The 26,451-nt window shown below is 40.9% G+C and overlaps 1 protein-coding gene across 1 annotated transcript; it reads left to right on the top strand.

The window, feature by feature from the left end:
- Positions 1–297: 297 nt before the first annotated feature.
- LOC138955607 (uncharacterized) lies at positions 298–9,189 on the top strand. Its single transcript, XM_070327178.1, has 5 exons — positions 298–819; positions 1,210–1,302; positions 2,249–2,506; positions 4,451–4,697; positions 6,963–9,189. The coding sequence occupies exons 1-5, from the start codon at positions 502–504 to the stop codon at positions 7,790–7,792; spliced, it is 1,746 nt and encodes a 581-aa protein (XP_070183279.1). The 5' UTR covers positions 298–501; the 3' UTR covers positions 7,793–9,189.
- The last annotated feature ends 17,262 nt before the right edge of the window (positions 9,190–26,451 follow it).

Raw genomic sequence — 26,451 nt, 5'->3', positions numbered from 1 at the left:
TTTCATTTTTTTTGCAAATGTCTGTATGGCAGCAGCTGTTTTATTTTGGACAGTGGGTATTTTTGAAATATTTTCCTTGTTTTTCAAGAAAAGAGATTAAGTGCATTGCATGCAGCAGATTTTCAGCAGAAGTGTGATTTTGAACGATCAGTACTATATATGACTGCATCAACTCTTTTAGACACGGCTCCAACAATTAATCAACCAAATGCAGACTGGAATTTCTGCATGTTGTAAAGGCCTCAGTGAAGAATGAAGAAGAGGAAGAAATACTGGAATGCTGTGTAATGTGCAAGGTTTTGACTAAGTCTGTATATTGAGACTGAGAGACTGATCATGTAATTTGTGTTATAGAATGCTGTCATATTGAGAAGCAGAAGAGTCAAATACCTTTGTAGTGTGATACGTGAGTAAACGCTCAAGACAAAACTGTCCATTAATAGATACTGGTCAGAGCATTAATTACGAACACAGCAGAGCAGGAACTGCAAGCAAAACAACATGGCCAACGTCGGTGATGAACCTGAACAGGAGTTCATCCTTGTGGAGGGCTTAGAAAAGATCAAAGATGAAACTTCAGAACTCACTGACGCGCAGAAAGAAGAAGAGAAGAAGATTGTAGGATTGCTGAATACGGAGTATCAGGGACAGAAAGATGAGCAGACCAACAAATCCATCATGCGACTCCGTCAGCAGTTTGTGCACGTGCATGGCACCCTGGGAGGAGAAAGGGCGGTGGATGCTGTCATGGCCACGAAGGGTGCTCAAATGGCTCAGCATGGCATGACGGTTTGCGTCCTCAACCTCAATTTTCTGAAGGTTTGTTGTGGATGTTATTCCTTCTAATTTTAAGTGATGATTATGGATACATGGAGTAGCTCAGTTCAGTTCCCAGTTTTCCTGTCGTGTGTGTGTGGGTGGGTGTGTGTGTGTCTGCGAGTTTGTGTGTCAGTGTGTGTGCGTGTGTGTGTCAGTGTGTGTGTGTGCAACAGATGTAGAGAGATTTGTCGTTTGAGACATGACATGGGTCATATAAATGATACTTTCTTGACAATGCTTTGGTTTGTTTTTGCTGAAGACGTTGTTTTGTTTTTTCCCTTTCTTTTGTATTCTTTGAGACGTTTCTGACAGATTCTTGTACATGTTATATTTTTAATTTTGTCATATTGGCACAAAATGAATCACCTGTAAACATGCTGTTTGTTACAGAGGCTGCAAACACGTGCTCTTTTCACTTTCGTGAAAGAAAACCTACTTAAAGAGGACCCAAAGGCCTATGCACTTGTATTCCTCAAAATCCAGGTATTTATGAGTATCAAATTAGCTTCCACTGAGTTGTGGTAAGTGTACATTATTGAAAGAAGAAATTAAAATAAACACTAAACAAACCAGAGTTTGGTATGGTTTGCTGGCTGTCTGTTAATATGTTTTTACGTGTGCTTGTTTTCTTTGATAAGGAGGTGGCTTCAGCGGCTTGATCCATTTAAGCTAAAGGGATCTAAATTCCGATTTTAATTGGCATTCATAAGACCATATTTGAGCCCTTTTATCAAACGAGGTTGTTACCTAGCTTCTTGCATTGTATGCATGCGCACGTACACCTTTATCAGAGGAAATCACCGCCACTCAACGCTTCCTTCTTGCCGAGATTATCACGGTCAGCGAGGCGCCCCATGGCATAAGACCACATGCGGACACAGCCATCCAAACATCAACATATTACCGAGGGCATCATGCCGTTAGCGACTGTAGCGCCGAGGGGTAGGTCTGGTAAGTTTAAAGCAGTCACATGACTTTTGCGGGTCGAAACAGGGTTTCATGAATAGCATTTAGGGCGACTAACAGCACAAACAGCGTCAAGTGCCGCTGAGGCGGTTTCCTGAATACCGGTCCTGCACTTCAACTTCTAACTTGGAAGTTAAACAAAAAGACAGAAAGAAGAAAAGCTGGTTGTTTCCCTTTGAACAACAATCACAGGTTTTTCATTTTTGTTTTGCATGTATGCATCTGTACTTTACCTTCTACCTTGCAGGTTAAATTAAAAGCAGAAAAGGCAAACAGCTAGTTACTTCCCCTTGAACAGCAATCACAGGTTTTTGAAAACATTTTCATATGTAAACATCTATACTTAATTGGCTTCTACCTTGGAGGTTAAATAAAAACAGAGAAAGCAAAACAGCTGGTTATTTCTCTTTGAGCAGTACGCATAAACCCAAGTTCTTGAAAACATTACCTTCCTCCATTTCAGGAAGAGGACGCAGACGAGGTGGACAGGAAGAGCATGCTGGATGACCTTCAGGACAAGGCAGAGGATGCACCGTTGTTCGTTCTCACAGATGAGACGTGCAAAGAGGCGGAGAGAATTGACGATGTCATCACTGATCTCACGCAAACCAAAGCCCGTTTCCATTTTTGGTCGTCGTCTGCTTTCGCTCACGGCACCCCTGACGCAGCTCGACGGTATCGCCTGGCCAGTCAGCAGGAATGCCCTGCCACTGTCAGACAGGTGAGAAGAGAGGGATAGTTAGGGGAATATCAACTGATTTGTAGAAAGAAAAATGTTTCAAGTTTCAACTGAATTGTACAAAGAAAACATTTTCATGTTTGCTGACTGCATGTTTATGTATTGCAGTGAAACAACTCACAAGGCTTTGACCTGGTCTAAATTATTTCAAGAAAATAGGAAATCAATTTCCTCAAAATATCTTAGTGCACTAATGTAGAAGATATCAAGAGACCAGGGAATTAATTTCCAGAAATGTAGTAAGTATGGTTTGGGTTGTACTGATACAAAAATTAATGGTAGTTATATCAGCCCTGAAAGTGGCGAGTAATTTACTCGCCATGGCGAGTAGAATAATGTAACTGGCGAGTAGAAATGTTCATCTACTTGCCAAATGTGAGTAAAGTTGCAGAAACAAATGGTTGGTTTGGCGAGTAAAATTTGCTCTCTGGCTAGTAAATTTTGAGAAGCACTAATCAAAGGCTAGTACACCATTTTTTTTTAACTTTCAGGGCTGTATATGGAAACATTTTTTGAATGAGAGGTTGTTCAGGAAGGGTTTTGGAATGAATATGTATGCATGGACCAACACAAGAGTCTAAAATTTGAGATGAATAGTCTGAACTGAAAAATGCTGGATTCACTCAAGGGTGAAATAGGATCTGTTCTTGAATTGTTTTAAGACCAGATGTTCTGTTCATAAACTCTGTAAATTTGCCTCCATTTCAAGACTCCCTCCTTTTTTACATTTAGTCAAGTTTTGACTAAATGTTTTAACGTAGAGGGGGGGATCGAGACGAGGGTCGTGGTGTATGTGTGTGTGTGTGTGTGTGTCTGTGCGTGCGTGTGTGTGTGTAGAACGATTCAGACTAAACTACTGGACCGATCTTTATGAAATTTGACATGAGAGTTCCTGAGTATGATATCCCCATTTTTTTGGATAAATGTCTTTGATGACGTCATATCCGGCTTTTCGTGAAAGTTGAGGCGGCACTGTCACGCTCTCATTTTTCAACCAAATTGGTTGAAGTTTTGGTCAAGTAATCTTCGACAAAGCCCGGACTTCGGTATTGCATTTCAGCTTGGTGGCTTAAAAATTAATTAATGACTTTGGTCATTAAAAATCTGAAAAATGTAAATAAAAATATATTTTTATAAAACGATCCAAATTTACGTTTATCTTATTTTCCATCATTTTCTGATTCCAAAAACATATAAATATGTTATATTTGGATTAAAAACAAGCTCTGAAAATTAAAAATATAAAAAATATTATCAAAATTAAATTTTCGAAATCAATTTAAAAATACTTTCATCGTATTCCTTGTCGGTTCCTGATTCCAAAAACATATAGATATGATATGTTTGGATTAAAAACACGCTCAGAAAGTTAAAACGAAGAGAGGTTCAGAAAAGCGTGCTATCCTTCTTAGCGCAACTACTACCCCGCTCTTCTTGTCAATTTCACTGCCTTAGCCATGAGCGGTGGACTGACGATGCTACGAGCATACGTATGCGGTCTTGCTGAAAAATTGCATTGCGTTCCGTTTCATTCTGTGAGTTCGACAGCTACTTGACTAAATGTTGTATTTTCGCCTTACGCGACTTGTTTAGACCTGATTTTGCCACTTTTTTGGAAGTCTTAATACAGTGTAACCCCCCTTTTTAAGACACCCCCCCCCCCCCAATTTTAGACAATGACTCCCTCCCTTTTAAGACTCTGTTTTGTCAGATTTTCTGTTCATTACCTCTGTAAATTTACCCCCATTTTAGGACTTCTCCATTTCTTAGACCTGATTTTCTCCGGCTTTTAGAGGTCGTAGTAAAAGAAGGGTTCCGATGTTGGTGGGTTTATAACCTGTACATGAAATGAGGCTCATGATGCGAGCCAGTTACTATATGTTCATTGTCTGCGCACACTAACGCATAGCTTTGTTTCCAAAACAGGTGATGGACATGATTGACATCGATGATGATGACGTGGACATCACTGGTCCGCATCATGTACCACTCCGCAGGGTCATATTCCCTTTTAGTGATGGTGATAAGAATCAGTACAACATTCGACTCCACCTGGACGAGCTGCCTGTGAGACTCATCAGCCACAACCGCACTCACGAGGAACGAGACGTTTGGGAGTGTGAGAAGTGTGGACAACTCCTGGCTACCTACTTGCATGATGACATTGGAATAGGTATGTGTACAGTGGAATCTCTCTTTTAACCTTTAGCTCGCCAGCGGCGATTTTCGTCGCCCAGCCATTTCCCCCCCTTTGCCAGCCAGCGGCGATTAGCGTCGCCAGCACAAGGCTTGTTCGTATGACCAACTTCTCGTTCGTATTTGCATACGAGAATAACGGTATTTTTAACGGCACTTGAGCCAAAGCAAGGCTCACTTCCTTCCGTTATCTCGTCGTGTCGTCTGCGCTGCATTTGAGTCGGTTTCGTTGAAGTTTTCTGCTTTTGTTTTTGCATCGATAAGGTACTTTAGCGCTTCGACAAGCAAGATGGAGGATGATGAGTTTGAAACTTTCTTTTGAGTTGTTTCTTGACAACAAATCGTATGCTGAATTGGAACGAATTACTGAGGAAGATCTTCGCAATGAACTGTGTATCGCGGTGAAAAAAATGACAGTTGGTCAAGTGACAGTGACGGTTACGAAACGGAATTTACGAAAGTGCAGATGGATACAAACAGTGGCTGGTCCAGTTTAGTGAAATGACAGGACCAGCAAACATTACCGATAATCTGACTGCGTAGCAAATGCTTGACTTGCTTGTCGAAGAGACACTGCGTAGAAACTGACTCAAATTCAGCGCAAAGCGAGCCAGTGACAAGACGTAAAAAGTGTGCGTGTTCGGAAATGGCGACCTGTGGATCTAGTGGAGATCAAAGCTTTTCTCTGCTTGTTGTTGCTAACCGAACTATTAAAAAAATCGTCCCATGACATGCACTGGTCCACAAATATATTTATTTAGATACCAGGATCAGGAAGTTGGATGGTCAACATGATTACCTGATCAAAGGAGTTTCACCAGACATAGACATGGTTAGTTTCACAAAATTCCACGGACTAGCCAACACAACCCCTTTTCATTTTGTATTTATATTTATGCTAAGAAAATAAATGATGCATGCTATTAAAAATATGTTAATGTTAAATATAACCCCATCACAACCACAACATTTCATGCTTATATTAGTGCATTTTCAAAGAAATTGTAAGTGTTGAAAGTTAGTGGGTGTTATTCTTTCCCTAGGTAAGCAAAATAATGTGGCTACAGGGGAAGTAATGCTGGCTGGAATCTGGAGTGCTAAAGGTTAAGACCCCAAATTTAAGACTTACACCTTTTTTAAGACTTTACTTTTTCAGATTTTCTGTTCATAAACTGTATAAATTTACCTCCACTTTTAAATACCTCCTCCTTTTTCAGACCTGTTTTTTCATGAAAATTGTCCAGTACTAGGCTCTACTCCTCCTCCCTAATTCGTTAACAGTATCTTGATATATATTCTGTTGTAAACTTGAATCTTGTAGTAATCAATATTATTTAAAGGTCTAGTAGTTGTTGTAGTCAAACGGTCCTATACAGTGCCTCTTTAACTTTCTCCCTCTCTCTCTCTCTACTTCTCTCTCTGTTCTAGATCACTCTTTTTATGCATGTTGTAGGTATGTATGTGGCGATGTGAATCGTGATGTAATGTATAATGTGTTGTAAAAAAAAAAAAAGGAAAAAAAAATATTAAAGATAAAAATAAAAAATAAACTGTTTTTCTCAGACTTTTGTAGGTCTTAATCAATTAATCCTTTAATTATTGTACATGTGTTTGTTTTTCCGTATTTTATGATTTAGGCTGACTGAAAAAATAAAGAACTCAATCAGAATCAAATTCGTACATAATAATTGTGAATTGACTGCTTTTGTTTTTGTTTTACTTAGGATAAACGGATGACTGCACTATGCATATGCACTTCTAATATTTTACTAATGGAAATATGCTTCCTCTAACTGGCTGGTTTTGCTCCTCTTAATTGAAGGTGTACCCAGGTGTACTCTCCGATTACATCCCCTGGAGACCATTTTCTCAGTTTGGATCTAATTGGTAAAGCTTGCATGTTATGATTTTTTTTAATTGATTTTCTTAACACTTTCTACCTCACCTATGTTGACCAAGTTTTTTTTTAATCCGAGACCAGCTGTGCTGCAGCAGGTCACTCAGAATTGTAGTAACTGTGTATCAACACGCTGGAATGCAGGCGTTAGATGGACGTTACAGGAAGCGACTGAAGCTAACTGTCTGAGCGGCTATATCCGTACCTAGATATAGAGAGCCATATGAGTGGGTACGGATATATCCGTACCTGGGAGACAATGAGTTAAACTAAATATTTTCGGCAGTCAAGGGGTTCAGTAATATTACTAATAAACACTGCCTTGTCTGTTTGTTTCCTTACCAGGTAAAACAGGCCTGGACTTCAATGAAGTGTTCATCGTGGGTTCCATCAAGCGTTTTGAGAGTTCCGTCTCCATCTCCGGCCTACAGGTGTCTCTTCTGGACAAGGACATCGTGTCGGAGGTGCTTTTCTGCCGCCGCGCTGTCAAAATCCAGGATATTCTCAAGACAATGAACAAAATCGTTGTGTCGGATTCCGTCTCCATGCGAGGTGTGGACAAGAAGATCGTCATTGTCATTCCAAGCCCACGTGAGAAAGAGCAGCAGGAACAAATCGAAAAGGAAATGAGGGAAAGAAAACAACGAGAGGAGCAGGAAGAGAAAGAAATGCAACTGGCAGAAGAGCAAAGAGCGGCTGAAAAAGAAAGGCTGGAAAAAGAACTTGCCATCTTTCCGCGACCCATTCCCATAAACCCTGATGATGAAGATGTTCTGTGCCGACGTGAGCACAAGGATGACCCTGATAGTGCAAATGAATTTATTAGGAAGGATCCTGTGTCCGGCACGCTGGAAGGAAACGAGGAAGAGGAGGAAGATGACGAGGACAGCGAGGAAAAAGACGATGAAGATGAAGAAGAGGAAGGTGACTTAGAAAACCTCAGCGACGACGACGTTGACTTCAGCGCCATCCCTGAAGAGGAGATTCCTCTCCCACCTCGCAGGCCACGATTCCACGAGCTGCCGGCGAGACTCCGTTACAGTGCTGCCTCTCACCAGGGTTTGTTGCGTCGGGCCATCAACTCCCTGAACAGATTTGATAAAGACATGATTCTGGATCTGTTCACTGACGCTCCCCGTCATGCTGTCGTCTTTCATTTTGCGGAGGACGACTAGTACTACCAGCTTGAACCAAAAATGGAAGAGGAGTGAACTCCCTTGCATCAGCTACGCTATTCCAACAGCCTTACCATTTAATTTACACTTAAACGCACTTGCCTTGTTTCCTTTGACAAGTGGTAACGCATACCAATGCAAAAAGATACAATGATCATTGAAAAACATACTGTAAGCAGAACGATCAGAAAGAGGCAGCAGAGTGCATAACTGATAGGCACAGCTAGTGTTTAATTCAGAAAGGTGTAGGGTGTGTTTTCAGTGCATATCAAATCCAATAGGACTTGTTGATCATTTTTTTTTAGTTCTGTTCTGCCCTTGTTTTTCTTCTTTTAACATTTAGTCAAGTTTTTTTGACTAAATGTTTTAACGTGGAGGGGGGAATCGAGACGAGGGTCGTGGTGTATGTGTGTGTGTCTGTGTGTGTGTGTAGAGCGATTCAGAGAAAACTACTGGACCGATCTTCATTAAAACTTGACATGAAAGATCCTGAGTATGATATCTCCAGACGTTTTTTTTCTCTCAATATTTTGATAAATATCTTTGATAACGTCATATCCGGCTTTTCGTGAAAGTTGAGGCGGCACTGTCACGCTCTAATTTTTCAACCAAATTGATTGACATTTTCAATCAATCAATGAGGCTTATATCGCGCATATTCCGTGGGTACAGTTCTAGGCGCTCTACAGTGATGCCGTGTGAGATGAAATTTTATACGGCCAGTAATTGCAGCCATTTCGGCGCATATTTACCTTTCACGGCCTATTATTCCAAGTCACACGGGTATAGGTAGACAATTATTAACTGTGCCTAAGCAATTTTGCCAGGAAAGACCCTTTTGTCAATCGTGGGATCTTTAACGTGCACACCCAATGTAGCGTACACGGGGGGGGGGGGGGGGGGGGGGAGTTCGGACACCGAAGAGAGTCTGCACACAAAGTTGACTCTGAAATAAATTTCCGCCGAACCTGGGATCGAACTCACGCTGACAGCGGCCAACTGAATACACACCGGTGACACTGTGACGGTTCCCCTACGCTTTGTGTCCGGTGCCCTGACCCTTTGTGTTCGGTTCCCACTCGGTTCCCACACGCCAAAATTCGCGGACAAAACATCCATTTATGGTAGTATTAGGCAATGTTGCTCTCTGAGAATGGTCTTGTTAGATCTGTGAGTGTTTACACTACATGCCTAGGTGCTGTTGGATTGAAGGTTTTTGATATTTTAGCCGTTATTAGGTAGAATGCCTTCCACTTTACTGCAAAACTGCATAATTCGTAGCATCGGCAAGAAATATCCTACCAAAAAATGCCTGCTTGGAACTGTCGTTGGTCCAGCAAAAAGTTCAACATGTCTGTAGCAGACAGCCCAAGTTTCAAGATTGTAGGGCCATCCAAACAGCCGTAATAATAAAAACAACAAAAGTAGTCAGTGAAATTGGCTGTGTTCGGTCCCCACACACTTTTGTGACGTAGGCGTGACGGTTCCCATAATTCATTGTGTCGGTCCCCACTTTCTGTGTCGGACCCCACTTTCGACCTAATTCTCTGTGACGGACCCCACAACCAGCCTATTTTGTGTCGGTCCCCACACCTTCTTGGATTTATGACTTGCCGGTTACTTGTATCATTGTATTCATTGAATCTAATTGTCTCGGAGTTATTTTTCAGCAAAAACCGGCAAGGCAGCACCTTTTGTGATACCAAGTAAGTCAGATGACATCAGTATGTGTGTGTGTGTGTGTGTGTGCGTGTGTGTGTGTGTGTGTGTGTGTGTGTATGTGTGAGAGAGAGAGAGAGAGAGAGAGAGAGAGAGAGAGAGTGAGAGAGAGAGAGAGAGATTGACACCTTTCCAGATCACTCCGGTTATGCGACACTACCGCGAGCGTCACTACCGCGTGTCACACTACGGCGAGTACGACACTACCGCGTGTAACACTACCGCGTGTCACACTACCACGAGTACGACACTACCGCGAGTATAACACTGCCGCGTGTCACACTACCGCGCGTACCACAACCGCGAGTACCATAACCGTAGAGAGAACGCATGCAAACTTACTTCTTGTGAGTTTGTGTTCTAACGGCTTTGATTGGAAGCAACCCATTCTATATGTATTCTGATAGTGTGTTCTGATCGTTTTGAGTTCTTGGTTAGCATGACAAACATTGAATTAGTGTTCAGAGAACAGACCAGGCCTTTTTGACTCACATGCGAAGCAAAAGTGAGTCTATGTACTCACCCGAGTCGTCCGTCCGTCCGTCCGTCCGTCCGGACGTCCGGACGTCCGTCCGTCCGTCCGGAAAACTTTAACGTTGGATATTTCTTGGACACTATTCAGTCTATCAGTACCAAATTTGGCAAGATGGTGTATGATGACAAGGCCCCAAAAAACATACATAGCATCTTGACCTTGCTTCAAGGTCAAGGTCGCAGGGGCCATAAATGTTGCCTAAAAAACAGCTATTTTTCATATTTTTCCCATTTTCTCTGAAGTTTTTGAGATTCAATACCTCACCTATATATGATATATAGGGCAAAGTAAGCCCCATCTTTTGATACCAGTTTGGTTTACCTTGCTTCAAGGTCAAGGTCACAGGAGCTCTTCAAAGTTGGATTGTATACATATTTTGAAGTGACCTTGACCCTGAACTATGGAAGATAACTGTTTCAAACTTAAAAATTATGTGGGGCACATGTTATGCTTTCATCATGAGACACATTCGGTCACATATGATCAAGGTCAAGGTCACTTTGACCCTTATGAAATGTGACCAAAATAAGGTAGTGAACCACTAAAAGTGACCATATCTCATGGTAGAAAGAGCCAATAAGCACCATTGTACTTCCTATGTCTTGAATTAACAGCTTTGTGTTGCATGACCTTGGATGACCTTGACCTTGGGTCAAGGTCACATGTATTTTGGTAGGAAAAATGTGTAAAGCATGTGAGTCGTATGGGCTTTGCCCTTCTTGTTGTTTTATATTTCAAGGAAACATTTCAACCTTTGCCTTCAGCCATGGAAGTCATAAAATGACACGCGGTAATGTTATACTCGCGGTAGTGTGACACGCGGTAGTGTTATACTCGCGGTAGTGTCGTACTCGCGGTAGTGTCGTACTCGCGGTAAGTTCTGTTTCCGTACCCGCGACAGCGGCAGCGACAAAAGAAAACGCGCGCAAACGCGTGACGTGTTTCCGTACTTGCGTTTTAAACATGCGGTAAAATCTGTAAACTCCCGCGTTGCCGCGCGACAACGCGAAAAAATCGCTCCAGGACCCTTTCAAAAAAATCGCGTCGCTTGCCGCTTGTCGCGCCGCTAACGCGTCGCGCGTGTGGAAACACTCCTGGTCATTTTCTATGTGCTTGATTTTCGTCGCACCGCTGGAAAAACGCTATCGCGGGTACGGAAACACAACTTTAGTGTGAGACGCGGTAGTGGTACTCGCGGTAGTGACGCTCGCGGTAGTGACCAGCACCCGATCACTCCACATAAACGCTGGTTCTGGTTGCATTGTGCCGCTGACATACAGCTAATAGGATTTTTACACCCCCTATGGGTGTGTATAGGTTTCACTCGATGTGTTTGTGTTCGCAAGTAGATCTCAAGAATGAACGGACCGATCGTCACCAAACTTGGTGAACAGGTTCTATACATTCCTGAGACGGTCCTTACAAAAATTGGGACCAGTCAAACACACGGTTAGGGAGTTATTGGTGGATTAAAATTATACAAGGCCTGGTATAGACGGACACCCCCGTTGGTCAAAGGGAAATAACCATTCTCACTGCCACCAACTGAGAAGGTTATTTCCCTTTGACGGGGGTGTAGTTCCTATCGGAGGAATTTCTTGTTTTAATCCTTTTGTGGTATTGCTGATGATGCTGAACATGTATTTTACTAGTTTACCAATATGTATCTTTGACCCTGATAGCCTACGAAAACGGAGCAATCATGGCCCAACATTGGCCCAATGCTGAATTTATTGGCGCGGTGTTGAGCCTTAGTCGGGCCGTTGTCGTAGGCTGTCAGGGTTTATGTAGCCTTGTTCCATTGTATTCTGACTGTCATAAAGTAATTAATTTTAAGAGAAAGCAGTCATGAACACAAGGAGCTGGGAAAAGTTGCCTCTTACAACAAGCGTGGATAAAGACACATACTTGACACAGGCAAGTACTCTTTTTTTTTTCCAATCACCACTAGAAGTCCCTGGGCAGCATTTTGCTCTGAAAACTGAATCTCACATACGACAGGTGGATCTTTTATTTTAAAAATGTGCCAAATTGCATATCTCCAAGGCCTTAAGACTAAGAGTAGATATTGGGAAGGCCAGTTCAAGAAGGTGTGGGTGGATCAACACATAATTTGCTGGTATACTGGGAACCGTCCCAGAGATAAATAATGTTATATATTATTTGTGGCATAAACTAATAAAGTTAGTCTCTCTCTCTCTCTCTCTCTCTCTCTCTCTCTCTCTCTCTCTCTCTCTCTCTCTCTCTCTCTCTCTCTCTCTCTCTCTCTCTCTCTCTCTCTCTCTCACACACACATACACACACATACTGATGTCATCTGACTTACTTGGTATCACAAAAGGTGCTGCCTTGCCGGTTTTTGCTGAAAAATAACTCCGAGACAATTAGATTCAATGAATACAATGATACAAGTAACCGGCAAGTCATAAATCCAAGAAGGTGTGGGGACCGACACAAAATAGGCTGGTTGTGGGGTCCGTCACAGAGAATTAGGTCGAAAGTGGGGTCCGACACAGAAAGTGGGGACCGACACAATGAATTATGGGAACCGTCACGCCTACGTCACAAAAGTGTGTGGGGACCGAACACAGCCAATTTCACTGACTACTTTTGTTGTTTTTATTATTACGGCTGTTTGGATGGCCCTACAATCTTGAAACTTGGGCTGTCTGCTACAGACATGTTGAACTTTTTGCTGGACCAACGACAGTTCCAAGCAGGCATTTTTTGGTAGGATATTTCTTGCCGATGCTACGAATTATGCAGTTTTGCAGTAAAGTGGAAGGCATTCTACCTAATAACGGCTAAAATATCAAAAACCTTCAATCCAACAGCACCTAGGCATGTAGTGTAAACACTCACAGATCTAACAAGACCATTCTCAGAGAGCAACATTGCCTAATACTACCATAAATGGATGTTTTGTCCGCGAATTTTGGCGTGTGGGAACCGAGTGGGAACCGAACACAAAGGGTCAGGGCACCGGACACAAAGCGTAGGGGAACCGTCACAGTGTCACCGGTGTGGAATACAAATCCAGCGCGCTACCAACTGAGCTATATCCCCGCCCCAAACATTTTGATCAAGTAATCTTCGACGAAGCCCGGACTTTGGTATTGCATTTCAGCTTGGAGGCTTACACATTAATTAATGAGTTTGCTCATTAAAGTTGTCATTAAAATCGATTTTTCGCAAACAGATTTAAAATTGATTGCATCGTATTCTTCATCACATTCTGAATCTAAAACTATATACATATGTCATGTTTACTCTTAAAATGTGATCACAATTAACGAAAATAGATTAATTAGTCTTAAGATTAAAATGTAAGAAATCGACCCAAAAATGATTTCATCTTATTCTTTATCATTTCTTGATTCAAACAAGAAATTCCTCCGAGGTAGGAAAAACACCCCCGTCCTTACCATTCTCACTGCCACCAACTGAGAAGGTTATTTCCCTTTGACCATTAATATGTCCCTCTATAAGTCCTTGTAGAATCTTAATCCACCAATAACTCCCTAACCGTGTGTTTGACTGGTCCCAAGTTTTGTAAGGACCGTCTCAGGAATGTATAGAACCTGTTCACCAAGTTTGGTGACGATCGGTCCGTTTATTCTTGAGATCTATATGCGAACACAAACACACAAACAAACACATCGAGTGAATCCTATACACACCCCTATACCGGGGGTGTAAAAACCATATAGATATGATAGGTTGTATTCAAAATAAGCTCAGAAAGTTAACAAGAATACAGAAAAGCGCGCTTTCCTGCATAGCACAATACGCTACCGCGCTAATCTGACGTGTCAATATCATCACGTTTAGCACGTGGAAGGTGAGCGATTTCCTTCACGCGGGGATTGACAAGCTGTACTGTCTTGGTGAACAAATACAGTGCGTTCAGTTTCATTCCGTGAGTTCGACAGCTTGACTAAATGTAGTAATTTCGACTTACGTGACTTGTTTTCTTCTTTGTTTTAGGGGGGTGGGGTTGAGAGGAGGTGGAAGGTTGAGGAAATGAGGTACAACGATACACGTGATACGCAGTTTTTAACACTTCTCCACGGAATCAAACGATTTTTTTAGATAATGCAGAAAGCATCCCTGTTATTATATTTTTACCTAGGTAGAACGATGATACGTCTGTGCTTGAGAGTACACTCGAACTGTTTATATGTATAATTTGAGGTATACATATTAAAATAAAAGATAGTTAAATTGTCTTTTCTACTCATATTACCAATTACACAATTGTTCTTTGTATAAATGTGTCCTTTAAAACTAATATATTAATCAACACCAAAAAAATAAAAGACCTTCAACCCAGACAAACAGCTGTCAAACAGAAAAATAGATGTGCGAACTGCATTCACGCATCAGGTAAAATGACACAGATTTCGAAGCAAACAAATTACTTTTGTAACACGTAAAACTTTTTTTCTGTTTGCTTTTTACATTTAGTCAAGTTTTTGTTGTTGGTGTTGTTTATTGGTGTTTTTTTCCGTCGCGATATAACCTTGAACGGTTGAAAACGACGTTAAACACCAAATAAATAAAGAAAGAAAAAAAGAAAGGTGGTTTTTTTTTAAGTCTTTTGTTTACATTTAGTCAAGTTTTGACTAAATGTTTTAACGTAGAGGGGGGAATCGAGACGAGGGTCGTGGTGTATGTGCATGCGTGTGTGTGTCTGTCTGTCTGTCTGTGTGTGTGTGTGTGTGTGTGTTGAGCGATTCAGACTAAACTACTGGACCGATCTTTATGAAATTTGACATGAGAGTTCCTGGGTATGATATCCCCGCACGTTTTCTTCATTTTTTTGATAAATGTCTTTCATGACGTAATATCCGGCTTTATGTGAAAGTTGAGGCCGCACTGTCACGCCCTCATTTGTCAACTAAATTGGTTGACATTTTGGTCAAGTAATGTTCGACAAAGCCCGGACTTCGGTATTGCATTTCAGCTTGGTGGCTTACAAATTAATTGATGACTTTGGTCATTAAAAATATGAAAATTGTAAAAAAAATATATTTTTTTTATAAAACGATCCAAATTTACGTTTATCTTATTTTTCATCATTTCCTGATTCTAAAAACATATAAATATGTTATATTTGGATTAACAACAAGCTCTGAAAATTAAATATATAAACATTATTATCAAAATTAAATTTTCCAAATCAATTTAAAAACACTTTCATCTTATTCCTTGTCGGTTCCTGATTCCAAAAACATATAGATATGATATGTTTGGATTAAAAACACGCTCAGAAAGTTAAAACGAAGAGAGGTACAGAAAAGCGTGCTATCCTTCCCAGCGCAACTTCTACCCCGCTCTTCTTGTCAATTTCACTGCCTATGCCGTGAGCGGTGGACTGACGATGCTACGAGTATACGGTCTTGCTGCGTTGCATTGCGTTCAGTTTCATTCTGTGAGTTCGACAGCTACTTGACTAAATGTTGTATTTTCGCCTTCCGCGACTTGTTTTTTTTTAGGAGGTAGGTAGGGGTTTGAAGGTTGAGGGATGGGGAACTAGGATAGACGTGATACGCAGTGTGTGTGTGTGTGTGTGTGTGTGTGTGTGTGTGTGTGTGTGTGTGTGTGTGTGTGTGTGTGTGTGTGTGTGTTAAAACTGTCCCATTGTTTTTACATTTAGTCAAGTTATGATAAATGTTTTAACATCGAGGGGGGAATCGAGACGAGGGTCGTGGTGTATGTGTGTGTGTGTGTGTGTGTGCGTGCGTGCGTGTAGAGCGATTCAGACTAAACTACTGGACCGATCTTTATGAAATTTGACATGAGAGTTCCTGAGTATGATATCCCCGGACATGTTTTTCATTTTTTTGATAAATGTCTTTGATGACATCATATCCGGCTTTTCGTGAAAGTTGAGGCGGCACTGTCACGCTCTCATTTTTCAACCAAATTGGTTGCAATTTTGGTCAAGTAATGTTCGACGAAGCTCGGACTTCGGTATTGCATTTCAGCGTGGTGGCTTAAAAATTAATTAATGACTTTGGTTATTAAAAATCTGAAAATTGTAAAAAAAATATGATTTTATAAAACGATCCAAATTTACGTTCATCTTATTTTCCATCATTTGCTGATTCCAAAAAATATAAATATGTTATATTTGGATCAACAACAAGCTCTGAAAATTAAATAAAAATTATTATCAAAATTAAAGTGTCGAAATCAATTTAAAACACTTTCATCTTATTCCTTGTCGGTTCCTGATTCCAAAAACATATAGATATGATATGTTTGGATTAAAAACACGCTCAGAAAGTTAAAACGAAGAGAGGTACAGAAAAGCGTGCTATCGTTCTCAGCGCAACTACTACCCCGCTCTTCTTGTCAATTTCACTGCCTTTGCCGTGAGCGGTGGACTGACGATGCTACGAGTATACGGTCTTGCTGCGTTGCATTGCGTTCAGTTTCATTCTGTGAGTTCGACAGCTACTTGACTAAATGTTGTATTTTCGCCTTACGCGACTTGTTGTTTACTTATTGTCACAGACATATGTTAAACTTAACTTTTCGGTACTACTCGTAACATTTACAACACGCAGTGACTGAAGTTAATTTGTTTGTCTTGGTCATGGTGTAAAATGACAAGATAATATCTCACACAAAGGCCCGCAAACATCCGCAGTATTATATTAGTTTTCTATAAACACGTTCACACCTTGCACATGGTGTAAAAGCATTATATATTAATAATAAAAAAAAAGATAACAAACAAAAAAGTAAGGAAGAACAAAACTTGACTAAATATAAAAATGAGACACGTAGCAGGTAAAACATTAATACAAAAGTGTGAATTGCATACACGACCCACGTAAGATGACAGAGATTTCGAAATAAATAAATTACTTTTGTTTTGCGTAACATGAATTAGTATTTGCGGTGAAGCGATAGGGTAATTAATGTGCAGGGGACAATGTTTTCAATACGCATCTGCAGTCAACCAAAACGATATAGGGAGATACGCTTTATCCCCAAAGCAATCTTGTTATTGCTCTTGACGGGCGCATTACTTGGTTTAACCCATTTATGCCCATATTTTTGTTTTTGTATGAAACATGTATAAAGATGTTGCTTTTCATGTCAGATTAGCATATCAAACACTAATTTTGATTGCAACTTTGAGAATGTTACTTTACGCGCTCAAATACCCCCGTCCCATATATGAGACGATGGGCACGAGAGGGTAGGGTTTTTTACATCATGACATCCAACAAGTTCACAGAGCACAGAGCCATGTATATCTCTTAATTCAACACAATTCGTCGATTTTAGCCCAAAACAAGTCTCCTGCCTGATTTTGTACAGACGTTTATGATTTTGTTTAGTTCTGTTTTTCTCCTGTGGTGTATTTCGGACCTGTGAGGCTAAAAACATAACATTGCTTCAGTTCACTCTTATGTAGAAAGTTTGCAAACTAAAATGTCAGGTCAAAATCTTGCTCAGCATATACATGCAATTTCACCTGACACATGTATTCACATGTGAAAAGGAGAATGTGCAGTGTCCAGAGTGTTTCAGGCATATGTCGCTTTGGGTGGAACTGGCGAGAACATCAGTTATGACACATCACTTCGGTGATTTTGAGCAGATGCAATATTTCCTGGACTCCACAAAAAGGCGAAAATATGCCAACACCATCTATGAGGTATTTGTTAACATCTTGGTCCGTCAGGTCAGCTCGTCTCATTCTTTTGTTACGAAGGGATGTTAGATTTGCATGAGACGGCGAAATGATCTTGACCAACGTTTTGCTGTCTGCAGTTAATGTACTGAAACTGCATTGGACACACATGATCTTGACATAGGTTGGGTGGGGGTTGGAGCCGGGGTGTGCTCTCCTGACTAATAATGCTACCACATAGTTGTACAAGTACACACGAGTAGAGCTCCCACTTCCACCCTATTACTCTCCCCTCACCTCCTCAACTCTATCCAATTTTATTTGTTTGTGATTTGAAAAAATGTTGAGGATGTTCTTGTCATTCAACGTGGAACCTGTAGCAAAGTTAAACGTGCCCCGTGCTGTCTTGTGCATCTCATTCACGCCCGGTAAATGTAACCCTCCACCACGAAATGAGTCGCATGTCACCTCGCGCGGTTCTGCGCTAGACTTGATATAAGTCCGGAGAGTGTATGGTAACAGCGTGAGGGTCACCTTAGTCACAGGCTTATAACTCAAACAGTTTTTGCTCTTTTCTAAAACGGGTTTCACCACTGGATAGAGCATAAAAAACGCTTTAGGAAAATGTAAACATATGAAAATCATGCAAAGGTGACATGCGACTCATTCCGTGGTGGAGGGTCACAAATGGCAAATTCAGTGCGGTTGGACCAAATTGTACCTGTGCATGAGATGTTCAAACAATCCACTAGCTTCAGAGTTGAGAAGAAGGTTGGCAAAACTAAGATGAAACAAGTCGCGTAAGGCGAAAATACAACACTTAGTCAAGCTCAGTCGAACTCACAGAATGAAACTGAACGCATTTCATTTTTTTCCGGGCGCAAGACCGTACACTCGTAGCATCGTCTGTCCACCGCTCGTGGCAAAGGCAGTGAAATTAACAATCCAGAAAAGCGCGGTAGCGGTTGCGCTGTGCTTCATAGCACGCTTTACTGTACCTCTCTTCGTTTTAACTTTCTGAGCGTGTTTTTAATCCAAACATATCATATCTATATGTTTTTAGAATCAGGAACCGACAAGAAATAAGATGAAATTGTTTTTAGTTTCGGAAAGTTAATTTTGATCATAAGTTTTATACTTTTAATTTTCAGAGCTTGTTTTTAATCCAAATATAACATATGTATCTGTTTTTGGAATCAGAACATGATAAAGAATAAGATGAACGTAAATTTGGATCGTTTTATTAAAAAGAATTATCTTTTACAATTTTCAGATTTTTAATGACCAAAGTCATTGATTAATTTTTAAGCCACCAAGCTGAAATGCACTACCGACGTCCGGCCTTCGTCGAAGATTGCTTGGCCAAAATTTCAATCAATTTGATTGAAAAATAAGGTTGTGACAGTGCCGCCTCAACTTTTACAAAAAGCCGGATATGACGTCATCAAAGACATTTATCGACACTGAAAAAGAAAAAAACGTCAGGGGATATAATTCCCAGGAACTCTCATGTAAAATGTCATAAAGATTGGTCCAGTAGTTTAGTCTGAATCGCTCTACACACACACACGCACACACACACACACACACACACACACACACACACACGCACGCACACGCACACGCACACACACACACACACACACACACATACACCACACCCTCGTCTCGATTCCCCCCTACGTTAAAACATTTAGTCAAAACTTGACTAAATGTAAAAAGCAGGGTTTTTTTCCGTTTGCATTCTTCTTTATGCAGCTCAGCAATGAGGTCAGTGTAACCGAGTGCCGAAACACCACAATCACCTTTGGAGGCGAAGTCCAATCAAACAGGATTGAGAATTTTAGAGCTTATTTCTAAGCCCTATAACAACTGTTACGCATTCGCAAAGGAATCCATGAACATACAGAGAGACAAAAGCCGCCAGACCCCATCACAAACAGAACTCTACAATCCACATGTGAGAAAATGTAAGTTTTACGCCCTCACGGCAAAGCCATTAGGGGCATGTTACACGGGAAAACTCGGCTTTGTATGAAAATAAAAAATAACAAGTCGCGTAAGGCGAAAATACAACATTTAGTCAAGTAGCTGTCGAACTCACAGAATGAAACTGAACGCAATGCAACGCAGCAAGACCGTATACTCGTAGCATCGTCAGTCCACCGCTCACGGCAAAGGCAGTGCCAGTGGAATTGACAAGAAGAGCGGGGTATTCGTTGCGCTGAGAAGGACAGCACGCTTTTCTGTACCTCTCTTCGTTTTAACTTTCTGAGCGTGTTTTTAATCCAAACATATCATATCTATATGTTTTTGGAATCAGGAACCGACAAGGAATAAGATGAAAGTGTTTTTGCATTGATTTCGAAAAAAAAAATTTGATAAAATTTTTATATTTTTAATTTTCAGAGCTTGTTTTTAATCCAAATATAACATATTTATATGTTTTTGGAATCAGAAAATGAGGAAGAATAAGATAAACGTAAATTTGGATCGTTTTATTAAAAACAAATTTTTTTTTTACAATTTTCTGATTTTTAATGACCAAAGTCATTAATAATTTTTAAGCCACCAAGCTGAAATGCAATACCGAAGTCCGGCCTTCGTCGAAGATTATTTGACCAAAATTTCAACCAATTTGGTTGAAAAATGAGGGCGTGACAGTGCCGCCTCAACTTTCACGAAAAGCCGGATACGACGTCATCAAAGACATTAATCCAAAAAATGAAAAAAAAGTTCGGGGATATCATACCCAGGAACTCTCATGTCAAATTTCATAAAGATCGGTCCAGTAGTTTGGTCTGAATCGCTCTACACGCACGCACACACGCACACACGTACACACATACACCACGACCCTCGTTTCGATTCCCCCTCGATGTTAAAACATTTAGTCAAAACTTGACTAAATGTAAAAAGTCGCGTAAGGCGAAAATACAACATTTAGTCAAGTAGCTGTCGAACTCACAGAATGAAACTGAACGCAATGCCATTTTTCAGCAAGACCGTATACTCGTAGCATCGTCAGTCCACCGCTCATGGCAAAGGCAGTGAAATTGACAAGAAGAGCGGGGTAGTAGTTGCGCTAAGAAGGATAGCACGCTTTTCTGTACCTCTCTTTGTTTTAACTTTCTGAGCGTGTTTTTAATCCAAACATATCATATCTATATGTTTTTGGAATCAGGAACCGACAAGGAATAAGATGAACGTGTTTTTAAATTGATTTCGACACTTTACTTTTGATAATAATTTTTATATATTTAATTTTCAGAGCTTGTTTTTAATCCAAATATAACATATTTATATGTTTTTGGAATCAGAAAATGATGGAGAATAAGATGAACGTAAATGTGGATCGTTTTATAAATTTTTATTTTTTTTTACAATTTTCAGATTTTTAATGACCAAAGTCATTAATTAATTTTTAAGCCACCAAGCTGAAATGCAATACCAAAGTCCGGGCTTCGTCGAAGATTACTTGACCAAAATTTCAACCAATTTGGTTGAAAAATGAGGGCGTGACAGTGCCGCCTCAACTTTCACGAAAAGCCGGATATGACGTCATCAAAGACATTTATCAAAAAAATGAAAAAAACGTTCGGGGATTTCATACCCAGGAACTCTCATGTCAAATTTCATAAAGATCGGTCCAGTAGTTTAGTCTGAATCGCTCTACACACACACACACACACACACACACACACACACACACACACACACACACACACACACTCACATACACCACGACCCTCGTCTCGATTCCACCCTCTACGTTAAAACATTTAGTCAAAACTTGACTAAATGTAAAAATGCAAGGGGATATGTAGACAGCTGGCTGCCGGCTGCTAGAGGAGACCTGGAATGGGCTGGGGACCGGGTTGGGTCGTCTTGGGTCAGTGCTGAAATGGTTACTTTATTGGCTGTTGGCCGAACGTACACCCGGGCTTCATATTTGTGCATGCATGTATTCGTGTTTCCAAGGCCTGAGGCTTTCGCTGTGACCCTGGGATCTTTATCGTGCGCATGCGTGCACACGGGGGTGTTCGGACACCGAGGAGAGTCTGCACAAAGTTGACTCTGGGACACATATCCCGCGCCAAACTTGGGGATTGAACCCACGCTGATAGTAACAACCGGGTTTAAAGCCAGCGCCTCTACCGACTGGGCAAACTCCCCCCCCCCCCCCAATTTGTTGGGGTCAAGAAGTTCCATGGAGGGCGGGGGTATGGAGTAACACATAGTGTTTTGCTCAGAACATTCCCACCCAAGCAGAGCCGCGCTAGGGGTACGCATTACCGTGAAGCTGGCAGTCAGTGCTACCAAATGTCGTCTGTGTCTACCACACGGTGGTGACTTAATGTGGGTCTATGTAAGCAGATGCCAGCGCAAGCAATATGATGCAGAGTCAGGAGGCGGTTTGGTACAAATGACCCTTAGAGGCCACAGCCTCGGCCGTCGAAGGGATCTGTGTGTCTGGAGGCACATTTGGTTTCTGAGGTTCAAGCGGAGCTGTTGCCTCTGCTCCCAAGTTCCCGTGTCTGGAGGCGTTTTTGGTATGGAAGCAAACCTGTAGGTTGGGATCCACAGGTGTTGCCTTGCGAGCTATAAATAGCTCGCAACTTCTAAGGCGAACAACTCTGCAGAGTCTGCTGTGAAGGGCGACGGTAGTCTCCCTGTCACATCAGTAACAACTAACCCACTCCCATTCCAAGATTAATCTGTTTGGTGTCACTTTACTCATTGGAAGGGTTTAAACTAAAAGCACGTATCCCAGACGAGTGGTCAAGACTCACCTTGACTTTGCAGACCTTATCAGTTTGCCAAGAAATAGTTTAGCTGCCCAATGGTTTGCCACGGATGAAGTGTTTGGCCCCATGCCTGCCAAGTATGACACAATGAATTATCGATGCTTAGTCATATTTGTGTCTAAAAAAACGTTGAAGCACGCCGGAAACTTATTGTTTGTTTCTTGAAAGGTTCCTTTATCTTCCACCATGCTTACAACTTCATGCACGGATAAAGACAAGGAAGATAGACAGTGCGTAGAGCCTTCTTTAGTGCATGTTAAAACCTCACCCCTCTTGTGCCCATCGTCCCATATATGGAACGGCACTTTATGCATACACTACTTCGCGTGCAATTGTTTTCAAGATGTATCTTCATTTTTCGTTATAAGTGTTATATAAAAAGGTGAAAAATAAAGGAACGGTAGCTTTTGAGTTTTTGTATTCGCGACTATTGTTCGTTTTCCACGAAATTGCACAGAAAGGTCACACAGAAAGGTCGCCTCCTTTCTCAAATGGAGAGGGGTTCTCAAACCAAACTCACTCATTTAACACAAGTAGACCCATTCTGATAATCATCGGTCCACGCTATCGCTCATGTCTCTCTGACAGGATGGATAATGACTACGCGGAGTAAAGGCCGAAATCTATCAAAACAAGAATACAGAGTTATCTCCCATGACCTGCCTCTTTGTCTCTGTTAGCTGAGGAGGTGATTATTCTGGATTATCCATCACAACCATATGGATTATCCATCACAACCGAGTCTCGATCTCCCCTGTCATTGGTCATTGTCTTTGATCTCAGAGTACAATTGAATAATTTATAGAGGTCATCGGCATATTTATCGTTAACTCGGACACTACTTTCTTTAGCAAAACGATTGAAATATTCTGCTGTATAAAAGTCGAACTCACGTTTAGCTAACGATCTACATACATAACTTGTGTGAGTGTGTGTTTTTCTTTGGATGTTGTTGTTTGTATAATTAATGCATTATGGCATTTACACTACTGTATGAACTAGGATATTATTTATTGTAAACATGTATTGCATTGTTCAGTTTGATGTAAAGCGGAGATCCCCATGGTTCGCGCTATATAAGCTTGCCACTATTATTATTATTATTATTTTAACATTGAAGACATAATGAAAACAACAAAGAATACACATAATCTGATGGGGTGAAAAGTGCTGAGTGAAGATTATGAGTTGGCCGAAGCGGTGAGAGAGAGAGAGAGAGAGAGAGGGAGTAGGAGACACAGAGAGAGAAGGAGAGAGAGAGAGAGAGAGAGAGAGAGAGAGAGAGAGAGAGAGAGAGAGAGAGAGAGAGTCTGGAGTCTGGATGGTTTATTGATTAGGCCTTGGGCCCATTTCAATTCGGGGTGTACAAAGTTTCAACATTCATGCTTCATGAAAAATAATCATAGTAATATTAATCATAATAAAAAATCATCATCATCGTAATGACAGTCGACATGACGACAGTGGAAACAGGCATTTACAACAGCAAAACGTTTGAAAAAGGACAGTAATGCATCAGCACAAAATCCAGTCTCTGTCGCACTTCACTCATGTCTCTCTGTCATCCTTCCGTCCATCCATCCATCCATCCATCCATCCAGCCAGCCAACCATCCATCCATCCATCCTTCTATCCATCTCGTGACCCTCTGTCCTCCATTCATCTAATCAACCGTCTGACTGTCCAACCATTCATCCGTCATCCATCTATTCATCCCTCCATCTATCCCTTCACATACCCTTTCACACGCAAATCTGCAAGCAGTTATATGCATAATCCTTGCATCTCTGATACATAGCATCACATTAACATTTTCCAAAAAACCAAAAACTTTATTACTGTTTTTTAAGCAATCGACAAAAAACAACAAACTAGCATACACATAAAACAGATCGTGCAATATCTCATGTTCACTGTCCCCACTCACTGCGTATTTTAAACGCGTTCATGATGAAGGTTGCAAGTCTAAGTAATATTGATCTTGTTTGGTGTCGCTAGAAGTAGCGCCAGTTTAAAGCTTGATGGGCGGTTGTAATATTTTGCAGGTATGTAGTACTCACGAATACCAGCATATTTTGGACATTTCAAAACAAAATGAATTTCATCTTCGGTCTCATTTGCGCAGAATGGACACAAGTAATCTACAGCTGTTGACGACCGAATGTGTCGTAATCGATGCACTTTGAGTGGCGAGACACCAAGTCTTAACCTAATCAGACAGTTTCTTGCTTTGACATGCTTCAGGTCATTTAAGTATGAAGACATAGATAAGGCTGACTTGAAAGTGCTATAGAAAAGGAATCGTTCTTTACTTTGAACGGTTTCTATCCACTCTTGCTTGTATAATGTGACTAGTCTGTTCTTGAATTCCGTTATGAACGCATTTTCATTTCCAACGCCTTGTTGAATCCAAACTTGGTCAAAGCCGTATTTGTATAGCACATAGCAAACTGATGACGCCCATGTTCTTTTATTTTGTTCGTGTAAATAAAGCAGCATTTTATAAGCTTTCTGTGGCAATCGATGACTAGGCATTTTCAGGATGCGCAACCAAAATCGTATGGACTTAACAAACGTGTTGACAAATAACGGGTGTCTGCCAGTTTCTCCATACACAAGTGTGTTTGGTGTTTTCATGCTTGTGTTCAGAAACCTCTTAAGGGCAAACAGATGCACCTTTTCATTAGGTGAATGGTCTGCATCAAGGCCCCAGACTTCTGCCGCATAATTGAGCATGGGCTGGATCTGGGAGTCGAATAGTTTATAGAATATGTTTGGTGATCTTTCTCCGAGAGTCCACAGTACCTTAAAAATACCAATCACACCCTTTTTTGCACGCAGCGCTAAATCGTTCAGCGTGTGAGAAAATGTCAACCTTGTAGAAAAGTAAATTCCTAAGTATTTATACATGTTCACAGTTTCCATTACGTTATTGCCATACATCCATTTTTCAATAGCTGCAATATGACCACCATTTCTGAATACAGAATACAGAATACAGTATTTATTGAGCCAAGTGACATTAAAAAACATTTAAAGCACAAGGAATTTCGCGTAGTGTTGGTAAAATCACGCACACACACACACACCCACACACACACTGACAGACACACACACACACACGCCCACACATACACTGACATACACACCAACTCACACACGCCCACACTACAGCAGTCACGATCACACCATCACACGCAGGGCAGACATGAGGTAAAACAAATGACAATCATCTATTAAAAGAAAATGTACAAAGAGTGGTCTAAGATGCTGGTGGAAGGGTCTACACAGAATACAATTTTATAATCTAATGCATAGTTAGAACTAGCCCATCCCCTCCACCCACCCACTCATGAATAACTAAAATAATGCAGCTAAAGAAAATGTTGAACATTTGGAAATCAGGAATCACACATCAAAGTCCCACTCATGTTAGATTTTTCTAAATTCACAGTCAAGCCAAGATTACAAGCAGTTTGGTATAGCACGTTTATCTGGTTCTGTAACCCACACACAGTGTCGGAAATCAAAATAACGTCATCTGCGCAACAAGAGAATCAATATCTCAATAAAATCTGGGATAAGTTGTATACCATGTCGTCCTTTTCGCTTAATTTCTTCCGCCAATTCGTTAATGAAAAGTGAGAACAAAATTGGACTATTTATTTCTCCCTGCTTCAGGCCTCTCGGACACATGAAAAAGTCAGTGACCTCGACTCCTGCCCTAACTTTTGCTTTAACAACGTTGTACACGTATACTAAGTATGGCTTGGTACATTTTACCTCTTATTCCTTTGCTTTGCAACACCTTCCACAGCTTTGTACGGTCTACTGAGTCAAAGGCCTTCTTGAAGTCAATAAAAGGAACGTATAGTTTTTTGTGTTACATACCATAGCAAATAGAGTAAAAATATGATCGGTCGTACTGTACTTTTTACGAAAG

This window comes from Littorina saxatilis, unplaced genomic scaffold (assembly GCF_037325665.1).
Source record: "Littorina saxatilis isolate snail1 unplaced genomic scaffold, US_GU_Lsax_2.0 scaffold_742, whole genome shotgun sequence".
In the NCBI taxonomy this organism is placed as follows: Eukaryota; Metazoa; Mollusca; class Gastropoda; order Littorinimorpha; family Littorinidae; genus Littorina; species Littorina saxatilis.
Note: the sequence above shows the minus strand (reverse complement) of the source record. Positions and strands in the feature narration are given on the sequence as shown.

Bases quoted from the DNA above. Each gene is read 5' to 3' on its own strand.
- LOC138955607 (XM_070327178.1), top strand. From the start codon at position 502: ATGGCCAACGTCGGTGATGAACCTGAACAGGAGTTCATCCTTGTGGAG. The intron at 820-1,209 runs GTTTGTTGTGGA...TGTTTGTTACAG, and splicing joins TCAACCTCAATTTTCTGAAG to AGGCTGCAAACACGTGCTCT. The intron at 2,507-4,450 runs GTGAGAAGAGAG...TTTCCAAAACAG, and splicing joins GCCCTGCCACTGTCAGACAG to GTGATGGACATGATTGACAT.